The 19222-nt window shown below is 42.5% G+C and overlaps 1 protein-coding gene across 1 annotated transcript in view; it reads left to right on the forward strand.

The window, feature by feature from the left end:
- The first annotated feature begins 5736 nt into the window (after window positions 1-5736).
- LOC119522637 (pre-B-cell leukemia transcription factor 1-like) overlaps window positions 5737-19222 on the forward strand; it is an 83520-nt gene continuing 70034 nt past the window's right edge. Inside the window, 2 exon segments of the mRNA XM_037821121.1 lie at window positions 5737-5946; window positions 12362-12552. Of these exon segments, the coding sequence (XP_037677049.1) occupies window positions 5752-5946; window positions 12362-12552 (386 nt within the window). The 5' untranslated portion in view covers window positions 5737-5751.

Genomic DNA, 19222 nt, shown 5'->3' on the forward strand with positions numbered 1-19222 from the left:
GTGTGTATGTGCAAATGCATGTACAGTAATGGAGAAGCACTACACAGCCACTTAGCTATCATTTGTGAAAGAGTCAGAATCCTAATGTAGAAGAGAATATTGTCCAAGAAGCAAAGGCGTAGATTCCAGTCTTGTCTGTTTTCCACTTGCTTTGACTCTAGGAAGGTTCCTTTGCCTTTTTATGTTGAATTTTCTTCTTCGAAAATTTGGAATGTTATTTTGTGTTTTGTAAGGGTGATGCAATTCAGTGTGTGCGAGCACTTTATGAATAAATACAAAGTGTAACTGTGATGGTCTCTGAAAATTTATGGGCACCATTCTTCTGTCCCATCGTCTTTCCAAAGTCCTGACTGACCGGGAGATTGCAGAGCAGTCAGTGAGGCCTGGAGAGCTGCATTCTCCTACCTCCTCCTAGAAGCATGCAGTGTAGACTTATCTCAGAGCTCGCATGTGAGTGAATAGATGTTGAAACTCGTGCCTTGAAATCAAACAAAAAAGTCAGCCAGGGACGGTTAGGGAGGGCCTGCCTTTGTACACCCGCCCAGGAAAGCCACCTCGTGCACTGTCCTGAACCACCTCTCAGTCTTTCTTTCTTGTCTCTGACTCGCTCGTTCTCATCTTAGCCCTGGATGGGGTCTGCTGCCCCAGCCTTCCTGTAGATCTTCCCTCCTCCCCTCCCTACCTGCTCCACCTGTGGAAGTTTGAATCTTGTGCAGGAGCATTGCCACCAGCACTAACCTGCAGACTTGGAGCCTGCCAAGCCCGCCCCGGAGTGCCAGTCCTCGGTGAAGAAAGAGTGCCCTCTAGTGGGCACCGGCTGGAGCTGCTCCAGGCCCGTGTTGCTCAGGCAAGGACAAAACCACCCCCACACATCCCTCCTGCCAAGGATCCTGAATAGGCCTTTGGGTTTGGTTTGTTTTTCTCCTTGTGTGAAGAAAAATAAATAAATAAATAAACAGCAGGGAGCCAGTTGTGAGAGCAGCTCTGACTGAGCAGTGACAGCCCCCTTATCTTGGGAGTTTCACCAAAGAATTAACCCCAGGGCAAGGGATGGCAGCAAGGTGGATGTGCCATCAGATGCTTTTTAAAGGGCTTGTGACAATTTCTGTATAAATCACTTGCCTGTCTTGACTGGTCTCTTACCAATTCTTTAAGAATTATTACCAAATGGGTTAAATATCTTAATGGACTGACCCCTCTGTGGATAGCAAATTCACCGCAATTGATTGCTTTTTTTTTTTTTTTTTTGTAATGGAAGTGTGCAGGCCTGGCCATGAAAACCCTGTGCACATTGGCATAAACGGAGAATTTGGCCCTTTAAAACATTTCAGGAAAAGCTGTTAGGCTGGGGAGGAAGGGGGAGGGCAGGGAGTGGGGGAAGCACCCATCAGGGAAGCAGGCACCTGATCGTATGTGATGGTTGCTGGATTAGGTAACAGCTCCGCTGGTTGAAATTGGATCTTGGGATCTTGGAGGATGAGTGTTAACATCTCTGGTGTCCTGGCGAAAGGTTCATTTGAGTCTTGCATGGTGCCACAGAGATAAAAAGGAGCTTTTAAATAATCATTTTGTCTCCTACTCACCAGAGTGCTGGCTTCGAGCAATAAATAGGTAGCATCAGTTCTGCTTAGACATATCACCCTTTTCATTTATTTATTTAATGTTGGTGGGATTTTTTTTTTTTTTTTTTTTTTTTTTTTTTTTTAATGCTGACTGGCTGAACTGTTTTGGTGTCAGTGAATCCCAGCACCGATTTTTATAGTACAAATTAGTATTCTCCTGGGTCTGGGTAGAAACATGTGCATGCATGTGGTATTGTTCATTTGTCCATGTCTGTGCCCCCTCCAGGCATACATATACACAGCCCACGTCCATCAGAACCAAAATCTCTAAGTAAAATAGAGGAAGGTGAAGGTTTTTCTTTAAGGTTTTCTCTGCCTTGTATTGTTTCCATTTTATTTTACTTTTTGTATCCTGGCACATCTCTGACTTATTTATGATTTCTGTAATAATTTCAGTATAACTTAAAAGGTGTAAGATGGGGAAGACTTTGGGTTTTTTCTTTTCTGAGTTTTTTCTTTTCCTTCATTCTTTTATTTTCTTCAAATCTCTGGCTTGCAACATAATGATGTAACCTGAACTCTGAGTGTAAATGCAAGCAGCATTCTTGTAAAGTACGTTGTGTTTCTATCATACCAGTTTCTTATTGGCCACATTTTGAAACCACTTATATTAAATCTTAGTGAATCCAAGTTTCTCTTTAAAGAGTATTGGCTTACAGGATTCATAAAATGATGGAGAAATTGAGAAAACATAAAACTTTTATTGTTTTTTTTTTCCCCAACTCAATGTATCACTTCTCACCTGAAAAAAGGAAGAAGAAAAAAAGGAGTCAATATAGATTAGTGCTTTAAGTTCTGCCTGGAAACTTCCATGGTGGGTGGGACCCTGCACTGTATCCTTTCAAGGCCTTCTTTGGTGTCCTTTGCCAGCCTTGGCAATTTTCTTTCTTACTTTATTTAAAACCAGTTGGATTTCAAGGCCAAAATAGGTATTAACTTGGTGAGTCGGGTTTGTATGGGTAGTTTGTGCTTCACATTGATGATTTTAAAGCAGGGTATAGGCGTGGGTGAAACTGAGGGGCCAGGAAGGGAACACGTTCTCAGTGGTAAGAAGGAAGCATGTGGGAAACGTTACTAGTGGCACGTCCGAGGTCACACACCCAGGACCTGGAGGAACCTAGGTCTGTGGATTCAGCTGCTCTACCTCTCCAACTCTCTCAGAATGAACTCAATTTTGCCAGAGGAACAAGCGCACAGAGTGACTGAGGCAGTTGGGGCATCAGTGGGATTGGAGGATGCGTGGGATCCTTGATGTCCTCTCAGATAGATGGTGTCTGTTCTAGATCAAATAAGGCAAACCCTGACCATTAAGTTGACCTTGTTCTTTTTTACTTTGCTACCATCATTGAAACCAGAAATTATTTTAAGTTCTATCAGTGTTGGAACACTTGCAAGATGGATTGATTATGGAGTCAAGGGGAAGACCCCCTTGGAGGTACAGTCACCCAGATCAGGTGTCACCAGCCTAACATCTCAGAAATTTTCCTGTCAGCCTCAGCGGCTGCTCTCCTGCAGCTTACGACTGCTTCTGAAGGGAACAATCAGGCATGAGACTGAACAGAGTGGATTAGAGACTGAAATTGTGCCCCAGCACCATTTTGTTTTAATAACCAAATGAAAGTGAAACAATTACATGAGTTTATTAAGAATGGCTGAGAGGTAATTTTTTTTTTCATTTTTAAATGGCCCATAAATATCTTTGTTGGTAAAGCAATTAAAATTCACTAAATAAAGAGAAATGCCCATAAACTCCACAAATAAATGCCTTCGTCTTGAAGAAATTCATTAGCCTGGAGAAGTGAGGAAGGAGGCTGCTGGACCCTGATGCTTAGTGCTTGGAAGGTCAGATTCTTTTTTTGGCATGTCCAGGAATTGGTATTCAGGAAATGGTTACAGCATTCAATTATTTTCTTAAGGAAACCTCTGTTACTGGTGCTGTGTTCTTCAAAGGACATTGGAGATTTGAGTAAATAAATTCAAGGAACAGAATAAAATGCCCAAATCTTTATTCAATGATCAGCCACCAGGGCAATTTCCGATTTAGTCTCCTGAGCCTACAAAAGGAGAATTTCATTAAAAAATAAGTCCACAAAATAAACCTCAAAGATCCCCTAACCCTGTGCCATCACCACCATAGTAATTTTATTTAGTTCAGCTGAATACTCAGAATTAAGGTGTGAATGGGGGGAGAGTCTGGGTACTGAAACGTTTGCAGGTTTATGTGTAAGTTAGTTTCCTTATTTTCTCCCTCCCAGCTCACTGCCTTCCCTTCTTCCTCCATTCCATCAGGGCCATCCTCTCTTATTTCATCAGGGAGCAAGTGTTTCTCCCCTGTGCTTTTCTCCCTCTTTGCTACTAACTGCAGCAACTGGCCCGGGAGGCTTGGCACTCTGCTCAACTGCCTCCTGTTTCACAAAAGCAATGCTGTAGTGTTGCTTTTGGAACAGGAATTGGGATTTCCTTCTGAACAACTTTCAAAGTTGATTCTTTTCATGCCTGTTAGAAGCCAGGAACATGTGGGTGCAGCCAGCAGTTAGGCTGGTCTTTTACTTGATGAAATGCCCCAACATCTAGATGTTGCCTCCTCTTGAGCTCAAAGCCACCTTCTTGATCACAGCAGGTGTGGCTGCCCTGTGAGACGATGGGAGCTGGCACTGTCCCCTGGGGCTCCCAGAGGTGCCCTGCCCGAAAACAGCTCTTGACTCTCTGATTGCTATAGTTTAGACCCTGTCATCGCCTTCCCCCAAATGTGACCTCTGGAATCCTTTCCTCTGCCTTCCATCACTGCCCTCCTTTCCTGCCCTACCCCCAAAATTTGTTTGATTTTTTTAAAATTGAAAATTCTTTTCATGATTTGAATGCTGACAACTAAATTGGATTTAGATGTGTGATTTATTTTATGGCAGGTTGTGTGAAGGTAGTAAAAAGAGACTGCTTAGCTCTTCTGCTGATTTACTAAATCACATATTTCTTTCAGTCCAAATTACCTCCCCCATAAATGGTTGTGGTGTTTTAATAAAAAGTGGCTATCGCATTCATCTGGGCCTCCAACCTAACAGAGCCTGCTTCTCTGAATCCCTTTTGACAGCTTGTTGAAGGGGCTTCCCCCTGGTTTTCAACAGGACAGAATCCTGTCACCTAGGACAGATCTCAGTTTTGGGAGATGGAAGTCGCTTCTGGAAGGCCAGTCTGTCTTCTTGCTATAATCAGATGCCTCTAAACTGCCTCACCGTCTGTGGGAAAGGTCTTAAGATTTGACTCCAGATTTACTGGATTTACCTAGTGTCTTCATTGCCTAGGGCTGCCGAACAAAGACCCATGAACTGGGTGGCTTGTATAAACAGTTCTGGAGGACAGAATTCTGAGTCAAGGTGTCCGCAGGGCCAGGCATCCTTCAAGTTCTGTAGGGAAGAACCTGCCCTGTACCTCTTTTGGCTTCTGGTGGCTTGCCGGCAATGCATGGCGTTCTCCACCTCGGTCGTTCCATGGTCCTTCCCTCTGTCTCTCTGTCTGTGTCCAAATTTCCTCTTCTTATGAGGACAGCAGGTATATTTGTTTAAGGCCCACCACTATGACCTCATTTTACTTTGCCTAATTCCATCCGTCCTGACCCTAAACTCAAGTAAAGTCACTTTCTGAGGTCCTGGGGGTTTGGACTTGAACATGTCTTTTGGGGGAACAAAATTCAACCCCTAACACCTGGCTCAGGTTATTTTGGAAAAGAAAATTGAGGCTGATCAATTATTACAGAGACATTCAATGCATGTAAACCTACAAATGCACAGAAATCTTAAATTAGAAATGAAGAAGGAAATGTTTTTCCTTGACTTGAAATTTGGCTGCTTTGCGATGCAGGTAAAAATTCTGTTAAAATTATTTTTTGGAGCAAACAAGTCTCTCGTTGCCTTTTCTCACCTTCTCTGTGGCTCCCTTTTTCCAGACCCTCACCCCTTCCTGAAATGCCATGTTGCAAGTAATTTGGAGATTTCTTGAGCCAAATAACACAATTGGCTTTTTTGTTATTGTTGTTCCCTTGGGTTGCTATTAACAATCTTCCTTCTCTTTGTCTTTTTCTGTAGTTTTGAGTATCCGGGGAGCCCAGGAAGAGGAGCCCACAGACCCCCAGCTGATGCGGCTGGACAACATGTTGCTGGCGGAGGGAGTGGCAGGGCCGGAGAAGGGAGGTGGCTCAGCAGTGGCAGCGGCGGCAGTGGCGGCTTCTGGAGGGGCAGGTTCAGACAACTCAGTGGAGCATTCCGATTACAGAGCCAAACTCTCACAGATCAGACAAATCTACCACACAGAGCTGGAGAAATATGAGCAGGTAACCACCGCCAGCAGGGCTTCCTGGCACCTGGGCCCTTTAGGGAAGGGTGGAAGAACAAAACACTTGGGGGCCTCCTTAGAGACCTAGGGGCTGCCTGTCCTGGACATGGGCATTCTTGTCCCGGCATTCCCTGCCGAACCACAGAGCCACTCTCAAAACTTGAGTCCAGGCAGTCAGCAGTCCATGGGCTCAAATGTTAAAAACCCAGGCAAACTGGAGATAAAGACATTGGAAAATGTTGTGAAGTTGTAGATGATGATTTCAAGAAACATTAATAGTCAATACAAGGAACACTCAAAGAGTGCCTGGACCTCACATAGTGTGGGGCTTGCGGGGTGATGGATCACTGGCCAAGTCCCCATCTGACCTGCAGGAGGGAGGAGGTTTCCCCTGCTCTTGTTCCACCCTCATTTAGGAAGATTCCTGATCTTCCAGGGGTTCATAAGATCCTATGGGAAAAGACAGTCACACTTGACCTTAAAGTCCCTCACTGCACCCCAGACTCAGTTCAATGGAGAGTTGAACATTCTCCTTATGTCATAATATGGGACCTGCATCTCCCAGGAGAGCCCCTGGAAGTTGGAGAAACTCGGCCTCTGATCTTGGCCCTCTGCTGACTACCTGTGGGATCTGGTGGTCTGCACTCCCTACCCTGAAAGCTGATTGAATATGGCAAGGAGTAGTGTGGATTTAGGGTCAAAGAGAGCACAAAAGTCAAATGAAGGAAAGGATAAGAGAGATTTTAAATTGTGCAATTGTAAATGTTAGAGCAGCATATGAATGTAAGGTATTCGTCTTCTTATACCAGATCCTTCCCACTAGAAGTATCCCCCACCCACACATGAATTTATGTGTCAATACGGGGCAGTATGAGCAGGACCACTTTTTTAGGAGTCCCTTCATGTCAGCCTTTTCTTCCTCCAGTTAGCTGACAATCACCTTGTATCCAAATATGTATCTTTGGGTGCAACATTGTCCTGAAGTTCTGTAATTAATTTACTGTCATTGACTTGCTCTATAGTTAACTTATTTTGATTGAATTGTTAGGTTCCCGTTTTTTTTTCTCTCTTTTTTAAGATCCCGAAAAAAGAGGGCAGAGAAAAAAAGGTAGAAGACCCTCTGCAGTTCCCTCATGGCTGTCTGGGTCCAAGGCCAGTGCAAATGTAATAGAAAATATAAATTTAAAAATTTGGAAATAGATATTTTAAAATTTCAAGTGAAGAAAGTTCTATGGTTGCACTCCTTTCTACCTTTGAAACGGATTGCTACAAAGTTCCTTGTGTGTGAGGGAAAAAAAAAAGCTGTTAAGCTTGAAGCCAAGCATGGTGAAAATCAACCATCAGATAAGGTTTAGGGAGTGTTCAAGAGGAGGAAAATGAAAGTAAGCTTGTGGTAAGAACCCATGAATCATCATCCTTCACCTCCTTGTGAAGGAACATATGCTCTTATCACAGTGTTGGCTAATGCAGACATTTCCCCAGATCCTGGGAGACTCTGAACTCAGCTTGGCTAATCGGTACCAGTTGCCCCCACCTGGACTGCCAGTTTTGACTCCAGAGTCTGCCCTAACCTATTGGGACAGCTTGAAAGGGAGATGGAGGCATTTCTTGTAAAGGCTCCCAGCTGGCCTCTTGGCTTCTTCCTACTCAGTGCTCTTTCTGCTTCACCTTCACCAGTGAGCCTGGCCTTTGGCAAAGCAACCTGCATAGACCTGTCATCCTGGTTAGCTCATGCCAAACTCCAGGGACACAGGAAGAGCTCAGCATGGCTTCCCCCACTAGACCCACACCTGGCAATGTATGTTAGGCTGGAAGGTATTGAAAACAGGCTTCATGCTTAGCTTGGATTGCTGGCAATGTAGAAGGACTGACTGTTTTCTTGATTTAAACCCCTTTGTCACACTTCCATCCTCCTCCAAATGTATAAAAACTCTGACAGCAATATTAATTTCAATTGCATGTTACTGTTTATAAAACACTTTGGCCAACATAATTCCACTTGCATTCAAGGTAATTTTGTGGCTGGGTACTCAGAACAGTTACTGTCATCATCTCTGTTTTGATACAGGTGAGAAGTGGAGGTCAAAGAGGTTGATATATCTGACATTGCATAACCAGTTAGGGGCAGAGTCTGCCCGTGAATCCAGTTTTTTTGACCTTAAGCCCAAGGGCTTTTATTGGAACAACACCTGACTCTCATTTGTAGACAATCGAGCTAACCAGTTTGTCCTCTCTGCAAGTTCTTTGGATCTGATTGCTGGTGCCTAAAAGAGGCTAATGATAAAAACATTCTACTTCAGAAACTTCTCATGAGTATTTTAAAAAATAAAGATGTTGGAAATTGAGAACCCAAGAAAAAAATTGATCAGGAGAGAACAAATTATGTTCTGTAGTAGCAGTCATACTATAGTACTGTAGTAGCAGACATCTGTATTTATTATATTTTTTAAAGTATTAAAATATCATTTCATATATAGATGGATCTTTTCTGGGTGAAAACTAAATACAGCCTATCACACTCTTGGTGCTTAATGGTTTATTAATATTAGTTGTTGTTAATTATTGTAAATAGATTGTAGGGAAATTACACATTAACCTTCTAGCTAGTGTTTCTGAGAAATAGATCTTCATAACAATTCCTCATGGGAGCTTTTTTAAAAATAGGAAATCTCGGTGAAGTAAAAATATCACTCTCTATTTTAGTTGTGCCTATATGAAATTACCAAATTGACTATTTAATAATTGGTTCTGTGGGGCCTTTTGTTTGTTTTGTTTTATTTTGGTGTGGTAGTGGCAGATAACCACACAATCAATTGGCTTTGGAGTAATTAGTGATCATAACCCTCCCTGCCCCCACCTCTCAAAAGAAAAAAAAAACCAACCAAACTACCTGAATCAGCCATTGTTTCACCCGAGGTTATTAAATAAGGAAGGCTTCCAGAGACTTTCATTAGAAAGAAAGGAAGGAAATCATTTTATTCATTAAGTGGGGTTGGTAAAATACTTTTTCAGCAGATCACGTTGGTAACTAAGGTATTTCAGAGCCGGGGTGTTCTAACAGATAAAACCATGGTGTCAGAAACCTGAATTTTGTTCCAAGCACTGTTTTTAAAATGCCCTTGTAACTTTGCAGTCCTGGAGCTTTTGTCAGGTCTTGATGGGGCTAAATATCTAATGCTTCAGTGAGCTGGCTTAGTTCCCTTCACAGCTAAGAGAATCCTGAAGTCCAGGTTACTTTGGTTGATGAGGTTGGTGGGCAGATCCAGTCTGAAGGAGGGAAGGAAGAAGATGGACAGTGTAGAGTTGCAGGATGTAAGCTTAAACGCTAGGACCCTCAGCAAGATTTTCTAAGGCAACTTCTCTTTAGTCTACTGCTCCCAGGAACACCCTTGCCCTGAAACCTTCTTTTCAGAAGACCTTCAGCCCTATAGGACAGCTCAGTGTTAGCTCCAGGAAGCGACTTCTCTGCAACAGTCTACAGCCAAGTCTTCCCTGTCACAGAAACTTCCAGCCTGTGAGGATTCTACATAATTAATAGTTGTAACCCCAAATAGTCACGTAAATGTCGCATGGTAATCGCCTGACCTGGCAGAAGCAGAGCAGCCTCTGAGGCCGCCTAGCCGGGGGAACTGAGGAGGAGACGAGGGTAATTCAGGTGCTGGGGAAATCGAAATCATTATGTTCTGTCCATCTGACGTTGACTTGGAGCTCCTCTCCGCTCTCGTGTATTTCTGAGCAGCTGTTCAGCAGCTGCTTTGCTCCACCTCAGCAGTGGGTGAAAGGACTCCACTGTCTGTTTATGGCAGAGCAGAAAGGGCCCCGGGATAAAATGCCTTGAATAAACATCAGATATTGTGAGTATTTTTATTCACCGTAATGAAGCACATTATTATTAGCCGGGAACTGTGGCTTCCCAGCTGAGCGTGCGGGTGCGCTTGACAATATCCCCTCACATTCAGCCCCTCCTCCCTTTCAGCCCCCATGAGGTGGGAGGCAGCAGCCCAGCAGGATGCTGCTTTTCCCCAGAAAGAGAGTTGGGATGCTTGCTATGTTCCTAACCCTCTACTCCCCACCCCGTGGCCTCATAGAATTTCAGCCAAGTCGCTGTTGCCAGGTTTTCTTTCCTTCTCTTTGTTGTAAAGTTGGGGGCTGGTGTAGGGAGGGAAGATGCTTATAATACAGATCTTGTGTTTAATATAGCACTTTTCTCAAGACCTGATGTCATTTGCCTTCAGGGTACACCTGCAGAGTGGGAAGGAAGTATTTATTATTACCTTTATTTTACCAAGATGGAAACTGAGGCCTTGAGAAGTTTCCCCAATCATGGTAATATCTTGGTTTTCTAAGGCATCTATATTAAGAACATAATAATGATCAACATTTATATGGCCAGGCACATGTAGTAACTCCTTTAATACTTCGCCAGTAAGCCTGGCTTCCCTATGAGGTGAATATTGTCATCCCCATTTCACAAATTAGGAAAACTAGGCCCAGAGACGTTAACTAACTTGCCAAAGTTCCCACAGCAAAATGAGTCCCAGAGCTAGGATCTTAACCCAGGCAGTCTGTGCTCTTAAGCAGTGCACCTTGCTATTCTCATGTGAGTAATTTGCTCACTGCACAAGAACATGGATACCGCAGGCCTTGCTTAAAGGGTTAGCACTGATTAAGCGCACTCCCAGATGAATAAAGAAAGGCACCGAGTAGTGAAAGGATTTGTCCAAATACTTAGGGAGGCAGGTTCAGAAACCAGGCCTCTCAGTTCTCAGTTCAAACACAATCCGGTGGCCAACCAACCTCAAAAGATTTCTCAGAGAAATAAACAGTAAATGGGTATTACTGTTATTGTTTCTGTGTCATTGACAAATATGAAGGGCCTCATGCTGTAAAACAATGGCAATGCAGTGTTACTGATAATGAGTTTTTTTTGCTCTTAATATTAAGTTGTAGTCCTTTGAGTCCTTGGTTCTTCAACCTCAAAGCATTATTTTGCCTTTTCCTTTACAAATCTAATACAACTTACAACATTGCTTTGAGTTAACCTGTGATCAGATATTTTATTGAATGCCCACCAAAGAATACAAGGATTAAGTAATAGTAATCAAAATAAGGGTGATCGTTTTCAGAGAAGCAAATTCAGGTTCTAGGAAAGGAAAGAAAGTCCCTGGCCTGGAATACAAAGTGATCAGGTTCTGGCTCTGTCATTGCTCTTTTCCATGTGCCTTTGGAGAAGTCCCTTCATCTTTCTGAGACACCGTTTTCCCAAGTATAAAGTGAGGGGGTGGCACAAATGATCTCCATCATCATTTCTAGCACTGATGGCACGTTACTCTGTAGCTGGATGTTTTTGTTTCTGCAAGGATGGCTCCTGAGCCCTCCCCTAATGTTTTTGATGCTGTTCTTTAAGGCCCCTGGGGACAGATGCCCTTTATGTTATAGGCGTAGTAGATCCTCAGAAGGCTGCATGGAGGCAGTTTGCATATTAAAGCTACAAGTAGAAAAGGATCTATGGGAAATCTCCCAGAAGTGTTATCAAGGCTTTTAATTCTGTGATTCCACTTAAACCCTTTGGCTCTTTATCCATCCCAAAATGGAGTATTTGGAAGCTGTACTCTCTTGAGATAATGAACAAGGCAGAAAGCTCTTGCTATATTTGACCCCATTCTTGGTGGCTGTTAACATTGGGACAAAGGATGGTAATATGGGTTTTATATTAGGATTCATGTTTTGCCTTTCAGTGCAGTAAAATAATGAAGAAAAATGATTAGGAATTGTCTTTTCCCTTGAATTCTATATCATGGCCACAGCTTTGGGGGCTGAAAGGTATTTCTTCCATGTTTTTTTTTTTTTTTTTTTGATGGGGGGTCATTCATTTTATTTTATTTATTAGAGAGGTTGTAGGATTATAGGAAAGTCCTGCATGGAATACATAAACTTCGGAGATCCCATATACCACCCTATTTATTAACACCTTGCATCGGTGTAGTACCTTTGTTATAGTTCATGAAAGAACATTTTTGTAATTGTATTATTGACTATTATCCATTATTTACAATAGGGCTCACTGTGCTGTACAGTCCTGTTTGTTTTTTATAAATTTTTATTCTAGAAACGTATATGCAACCTAAAATTTCCTCTTTTAACCACATTCACATAAATAATTCAGCACTGTTAATTACATTCACAATGTTGTGCTACCATCACCGCCATCCATTATTGAACCTTTACAATCAACCCAAATAGAAACTCTGATTTCTACCAGAAATGAGATGGAAACTCTATCCTCTTATCCCAGTTCTCTTTATTTGCAAGAGTCTCTAGAAAAGCACACACACAGCCTTCCTTCCAGGATCTGCGTGTGCTGAGGCTTGGACCCTCAACGCCTCTTGGTGTTTATTGTCCTGCCGTTCCAGGCATGCAACGAGTTCACCACCCACGTGATGAACCTCCTGCGAGAGCAAAGCCGGACCAGGCCCATCTCCCCGAAGGAAATCGAGTGAATGGTCAGCATCATCCACCGCAAGTTCAGCTCCATCCAGATGCAGCTCAAGCAGAGCACATGTGAAGCCGTCATGATCCTGTGCTCCCGGTTTCTGGACGCACAGTGAGTCATGGATGGGGCTGGAATCTGCTGGCCGGCCTTCTCGAAAGCCTCCAGTCCTGCCCTGTTCATTGCTGTGCCCAGTGGCAGCCTGGGGAAGGTTCCCAGGTCAGGTAAAGGAGGGCCGTGAGGCTGGATAGCCCATTGGCATCACACAGCGCCAGGGAAGTGAGTGATATGTGAATGGAGGGGGATTTCTGTTGTCACTGCTACTCACTCTGTGACTTAGCTCAGTTACAAAAAAGTCAGGATTTTTTTTTTCCCCTCAAAGCACTAGTACTTCCTTTATGGGTAGGTCTCATAACTATGGACCCTGAGCTGTATGATGAGCACATTTATAAGTGTAATATAATACACTTATATATATAAGAATAATATATATTATATTCTTATAATCAGAGAAGGCATTCACTTTAATTCAACAAATATTTATAAATGGATAACCACATACCAGGCTCTGGGCTAAGTTTTAGGAGAACAAAGATGATTGAGACATGATCCCTTGGGCATAGAGAGGAAGGAGCTTGTCTGATATGGGCCGCATTTTTAATTCAGATTTGAGGTTTTCTTTCTGGCATTGCTGCGAGTTCAAAGAACTCAGTTGGAGAAACCATGGATGGAAAAGTAATTAAATAAAAAGAAACAAACAAAAACTGAGAATAGGGTACAAGTAATTAGTTCTTGGTTCCCTTACCCTATCCCATTAGATTTATCCTAATCCCTTTGATTACTTTTGCTTCTGTTATCCAGCCAGTAACATGGGATAACCATATCTTTTATCTACTCTAGAAGAGTATCTTAATTTATCTAGCAAATATGTTTTAAGAGCTTGAGCACCCTTTGTGATCCAGAGTTCATTTTAAATTAGCCATCCTCTATAAATGCAGACATCATAATTAATTACTGCTGTAACTGAAAGTAATCACAATTTATGATTATTATTCAAATGTTAGGTGTGTCAGAAGTCAGTGTATACCATTTCATGATCTATAGTTTTGTTCCTTTTCAATCAGACAGAAAGATTCACTTCTTGAATTTCTTCTTAGCTGTGAATCATGTGGCATTCAGTTTTCTTACCTGGATTTTTTCTCTGTCTTCACAGATGTGGTCATTACAGTCAATGGAACACGTTAAGACTCTCTCTGGTATCTTCTCTACTCCTTTTTATTCCAAGTGTTTTGGATCACATGAAATATGAAATGAGAATGTGAGCTAGCAAAATGTATCTCTGGGACAATAGGATTACATAGAGTAAGTCACGAGAGAGTAAAAATGAAGATAGCTTTTCCCAAGTGGGCATGGCGATGCCCTGGGGGAAGGCACGGGTTGCCCTCCACCAGGTTGCCCTCCACCAGGGTTGCCCTCCACCACGGGTTGCCCTCCACCAGGATCCTCTACATTTCCCTTGCCCTGTGGCCTGATGCCAGCCTGGCTTCTTTAATGCATGCTGTTCCGCAGAGTGCCAAGTGCTAGTGACTGGTGGCCTGTCTGGGTCCTTCTTCTTTGCTGCAGCCGCCGCCACTCTGGCATGCATTGCTTCCATCACCATGGTAACTCCCCTAGTTAAAATGCTGGACTTGGCAGATCCTGGAAAAAAAAAAAAAGTTGGACCCAGACTGTGTTCTTTTCAAGAAAGAAATCGGGGGAGAAGGGAGGAGCAGAATCATTGTCTCATCAGATTTCTTCTCGTAGTAATTCTAGTGTACCTAGTTGAAGGTCAGACTCCAAAAGACAAAACTAGCCGAGCTTTGTACCCAGTGCCTTTCTCTTACTTCCACCAGCCTTTGCCTGGATTGTTCCAGTTGGCACCAGAAGGACAGTCACTTTTAGACAGGGCCTCTTTCTTGCTTTGGTTGCCACCTTTGATTCATTGCACTGAGCCAAAGATTCCAAATGAAAACAGCCCATCTATTGTCATGGTTATTATCATTTTAGTTTAGGGCATATTTAGTGCCAGTGAAAAATAATAACCCCTGAATGTCAGCCTAAGGCTGAGCAGCAAATGGCTTTCCCAGCTCAAAACAAATGTGTGCCCAGACTTCCTGATTTGGGGCTTTCGTATCATTGTCTCCAGTGTTGCTAAGTATAGTTGGTAGTGCTGGCTGAACAAACCTTAGTGAGAAAGGCATCCTCACTGCTAATATTCACATTCCTACCCATGCATGCAATGGGCAGATCCTCTTCTAAAGAGATCTCACGGAAGGCAAAATACAAGGGGACTTGATTTAGTAACAGATTGGTCTTCCTAATGTAATCCGTGTACAGAATTGAATATTACCTCTTTGTTGTGTAACACTCCTTGTATTAGTTTTCTATTTTTGCATAACAGATTACCACAGACTTAGTAGCTTAAAACAACACAATTTTATTTTATTCAGTGGGTTTGCATGTAGTTTCTGCTGCCCAGGAGTCCCAGCACATCCTAGCTAGATCCTCTGTTCTGGTCCCACAAGGCTGTAATAAGCTGTCAGCTGAGGCTGTGACCTCACCTGAGGCTCAGGGTCTTCAGTTGTTGGCCCCAGCTCCTAGAGGCCACCCCTCCCCAGAGGCAATTCACAACTGTGTGATGTTCACATCACACAGAGTGTATACACCAGGGGGCGGGAAGCTTGAGGGTCCTCTCAGAATTCTGCTTACCACCTTCAGCTGAGCACGTGGCCCAGCTTTGTTCCAGCCCTGTCACCTCCCCCTCTCTCTTTCTTACATTGCCTTAACTGGGCCTGGAAAGTTTAACTTACAGATTCCATTCACTCTTTCCTTCCTTCATTCATTCGTCATCAATCCTCTCATGCAATATACCAAGCATTTTGCAGTAAGACTTGGTAAGCTTGTAGTCAAGACTATAAATAGTGTTTTTCTTAGTTGAAAGCAAGAGAGGGGTGTTTATTAACCATCTAAATGATTGCCAGGCAAGAATTTTAACTTTTTTTCTGTAATATTTTGCTGGCAATAAGAACACAAACAGATGATTAGAAGTACACCTCACACTTTGCCATGATAGAGGGGGATTGCATAAAATGAATGTGCAAAGATGAAGATGGCAAGAAAGAGGAAAGGATATGATGGGATAAAACTGTAAGGTTTAGTCGAATTGGCATTTTATCCAGATTTATGTATTTATCCATTTGAGCTCTTACTATCTGCTAGATGCTATATTAGCCAGTGGAATAACAAGGATGAAAAATGTATATAAAAATGTGTACCCTACCTTGAAGGAGCCTGTATTCTCATGGGGCAAACAGACACTCCTGTGACTAAAGGGAAAACTGTGCTACACATGAAATACATCTCCCAAGCAGAGGGGGAGCTCGGAGTGGTCCCACAACTCCACTTAAAGGGGCCAGAGTTTCAGGGAGAAAGGAGACAGTACTGAATCTCAAAGGAGCATGATGTGTTGCCAAATAGAAGTAATAACAGAGCAAAGTAAAACAGCATGATTAAACATGCATTTCATATTTGAATGCTTACTATGTGTTAGACATAAGGTTTCCAATATGAATGAGACATGGTTCCTACTTTTGAAGAATATACTGCTTAGCTGGGAAGACATATGTAAACCTGTGGCAAATGCCGCGGGAGAGAAATACACAGGGTGGTACGAGGAGTCACAGGAGCATATGAAAGCCACGGTGTCTTTGGGGAATGGGCGAGCATATGATGTGGCTAAATGAAATTATGCTCAGCATGTGTCAGCCTGGGAGAAATGAGGCACTGGGGAGAGGATGGAGCCACTGAAAAACCTTAAATGTTCCAGTGATGTTTTCGACTTTATCCTGTTAAACAAAAGCAGCACTCAGAGCTGTTTAGGAGGAAGTGTAGTCATTTGCAGCATGAGTTTTCAAATTGTACTGCTTGGATTCAGATTCTGGCTACCTTTGTGACCTTGGATTGGTGGCTTATCCTTCCTAAGACTCAATTTTTCTTCTGTAGATTACGGATAATCCTGTAGACAGGATTACTTAAATAATATGAAAAAGTGTAGTATCTGGCACACGACAATTTAGTTATAGTAATTATTGGTATTGGCTTTAATGAATATATATAATAATTACCTGTGATTAGTGTTATGTAATAATTGCATATAATACTAATTATTATTATTAACAGTGACATGCTTTAGAAAAAATTACTCTGGTGATTCTGAAGATGAGCTGAATTGAAGGAGAGAGTAGTTTGGGGATGGCTGTTGAGGTGTATGATTCTCAATCTGGAAGGTATATGTAAACTTTCCCCAATTTTACTCATGTATTCAGGGGCAAACATTTTTATTTTAAGATAAACATTGGTATATTATGGAATAGATTAAAACAGGAGGTTTTAAAGACATTTCATGCTTTGGATGGGATCCCTAGGGCTGTGAGTTCATTTTCTCCTTGAAGCAGGGCTGCTTGGGCACTGTTTCCGAGAAGCCCTGGTCTGGAGGTACCTGCCCAGTGTGGCAGCCACTAGCCACATGTATTTGAATTTGAATTTAAATTAATTAAAATAGAATTTTTAAAAATTAGCTCCTCAGTTGCTCTAGCCACATTCTAACTGCTCAAAAGTCCCCATGAGGCTAATCAATTAGGCTACTGTACAGGACAGCAAAATACAGAACATTTGTGTCATTGCAGAAAGTGCTATTGGAGAGCACTATGAGAGCGCATGATAGGATAGGCAGTGGCTCATCTAAACTCATTTAAAAATAGCAGCAATAAGGATGGAGCACAAGGGACAGATTTGAATGGATAGAACTGGCAGGACTTGCTTTGGGGTCAATTACCTGGTAAAGGTAAGAGAGCAGGTGGAGCTGAGAATCACTCCCAGATTCTGGTACAAGCTAGTTATCAAACATTTGAATGAATGAATGAATGAGCAAACAAATTAACAAAGACAATGAACTATAGCTATGGTGGCATTGTTATATAATATGGGTAATAAAGAAGGTGGAGATGTTTGGGGTGAAGGTGATACTAGTTTTGGAAACTGTTTGTTTGAAGGTGCCTGAAGGAGGCAGCAGTAAGTGGGCAGCAGCTCCTAGAAGCAGTGTTAGGGCATGAGATCACATTTGGAACTAGCAGTCTATGTCTGTGATGCTTACACTTTTCACCATCACGAATCTGTTATAAAAAAATCCGCCCCCCTTGGATCCTGTGCTTCGAAAGGTTTCTGTCGCCACTCTCCCTAAAGCACTGTATTCATCCAGTAATATTTAATCAACTTCCACATTTCTTAAAATCCTGAGATCACAAATGTTAGCTCTCTGAACTGATAACACGTCATACCAAAGAAAAGAAACCAGGTGTCTTAGCTCTGACCAACCTTATCATCAGAAGTGTGTTATTTTCACTGGGTTTCTGAAAATCCTGAAACATTTTGGTCCTAGGATTTCAAAGGCCTTTGGGTTGAGGAGCCACTGTGAAAGGTGATAAGCGAGTCCATCAGTGTAAATGAGACCACCCAGGGAAGATTACACATCAAAACGAGAAGAGGGCCGGGAACAGCTGTCTGCACCATCCCCATACCACTAGCTCGTTCCAGAGAGGCTTCCTTTGAGCTCAATTGGAAGAATCCCAAAAAATACACTGTAATGCTAATGCAAACAACTCAGTGCATGAACCCAGGCTCTCCCAATTAGGGGAGCCTTCAGGGTCTGGATCCGTAGGCCTAAAACAACTGTCTTCTTTAGGCAAAGACAAAGCCAGAGGTCATATAAACACCAGCCCGGAGACCCGGTTAGCCACTTGGCCATATTTCTCAAAATGCAAGAGCTTTTAGCACATGCCTACTTTTTAGTTGGGCTTTTTCATCCAGTCTGTGAGATTTCTGATGCTGGGTGACCCAGAAACTCAGCAGGACTTGGGAGAGTGACTTGGACTTGGTGTAGTCTGGACAGATGTGGTTAATACCTGTGCACAGATGGTGTTCATCTGGTAAAATCAGGCACTTTATTGTGTTAATTAATACAAGTGGGACCCTGAAAATGCAGTATTAGCTGAATTTCCCATCTAGCATGGCCATTGGTGCTTTATGCTGGTTAAATTGGGAAATTCTGTGTTCTGGTATAACCAGAGATGTTCTGGAAGTCTTTGCACATCCATAAGGAAAGGCATTTGATAAAAGCAAGAAAGGCAAAAGTGCTAATTGAGCTAATTTAAAGATGGTAGCCCACAATCTCAAGGAGAGACAGCCATCCTCAGCAATGAGCCGGGATCTCTCAGCAAATTCCCCAGCTATCCACAGGCCTTAGCTGTGAGGAGGCAATAAAGGGATTATCACATTAAATTAGTTCAATTAGCACTTTTTTTAAAAAGTCAGAAAAATGCTTTTATTCAAAAAGTGGTTTTCTTCCTTTGCAGCAACCTGTATATTAAAAAGATTTCTGTGGGTGTTTGTTTTACCATTTAGCAGCTGTTCTCGCTTAAGAAGTGCCACTTCTCTCCTTTTGAGAGAGGTCAAGCAGTCAAGGGGTTAATTTCAGTCAGTTCTGTGCCCTCTTCCTCAAATGCCTTTTTAAAATGCTGCATGTATTCAGACCAGGATAGAATAGAGAGAAGATGATAACTTTTTTTTGTAAACTTCTGGCTACAATTTGTATAGAAGAAAGAGGCTGGGCTTGTGGATGGGCTCCATAATGTGCCAATGGAGTGACCTTTGACCTTAGTTCTTCATCTGTAAATGGGAATAACCATAC

The sequence above is a fragment of the Choloepus didactylus genome, chromosome X, assembly GCF_015220235.1.
Source record: "Choloepus didactylus isolate mChoDid1 chromosome X, mChoDid1.pri, whole genome shotgun sequence".
Taxonomy (NCBI): Eukaryota; Metazoa; Chordata; class Mammalia; order Pilosa; family Megalonychidae; genus Choloepus; species Choloepus didactylus.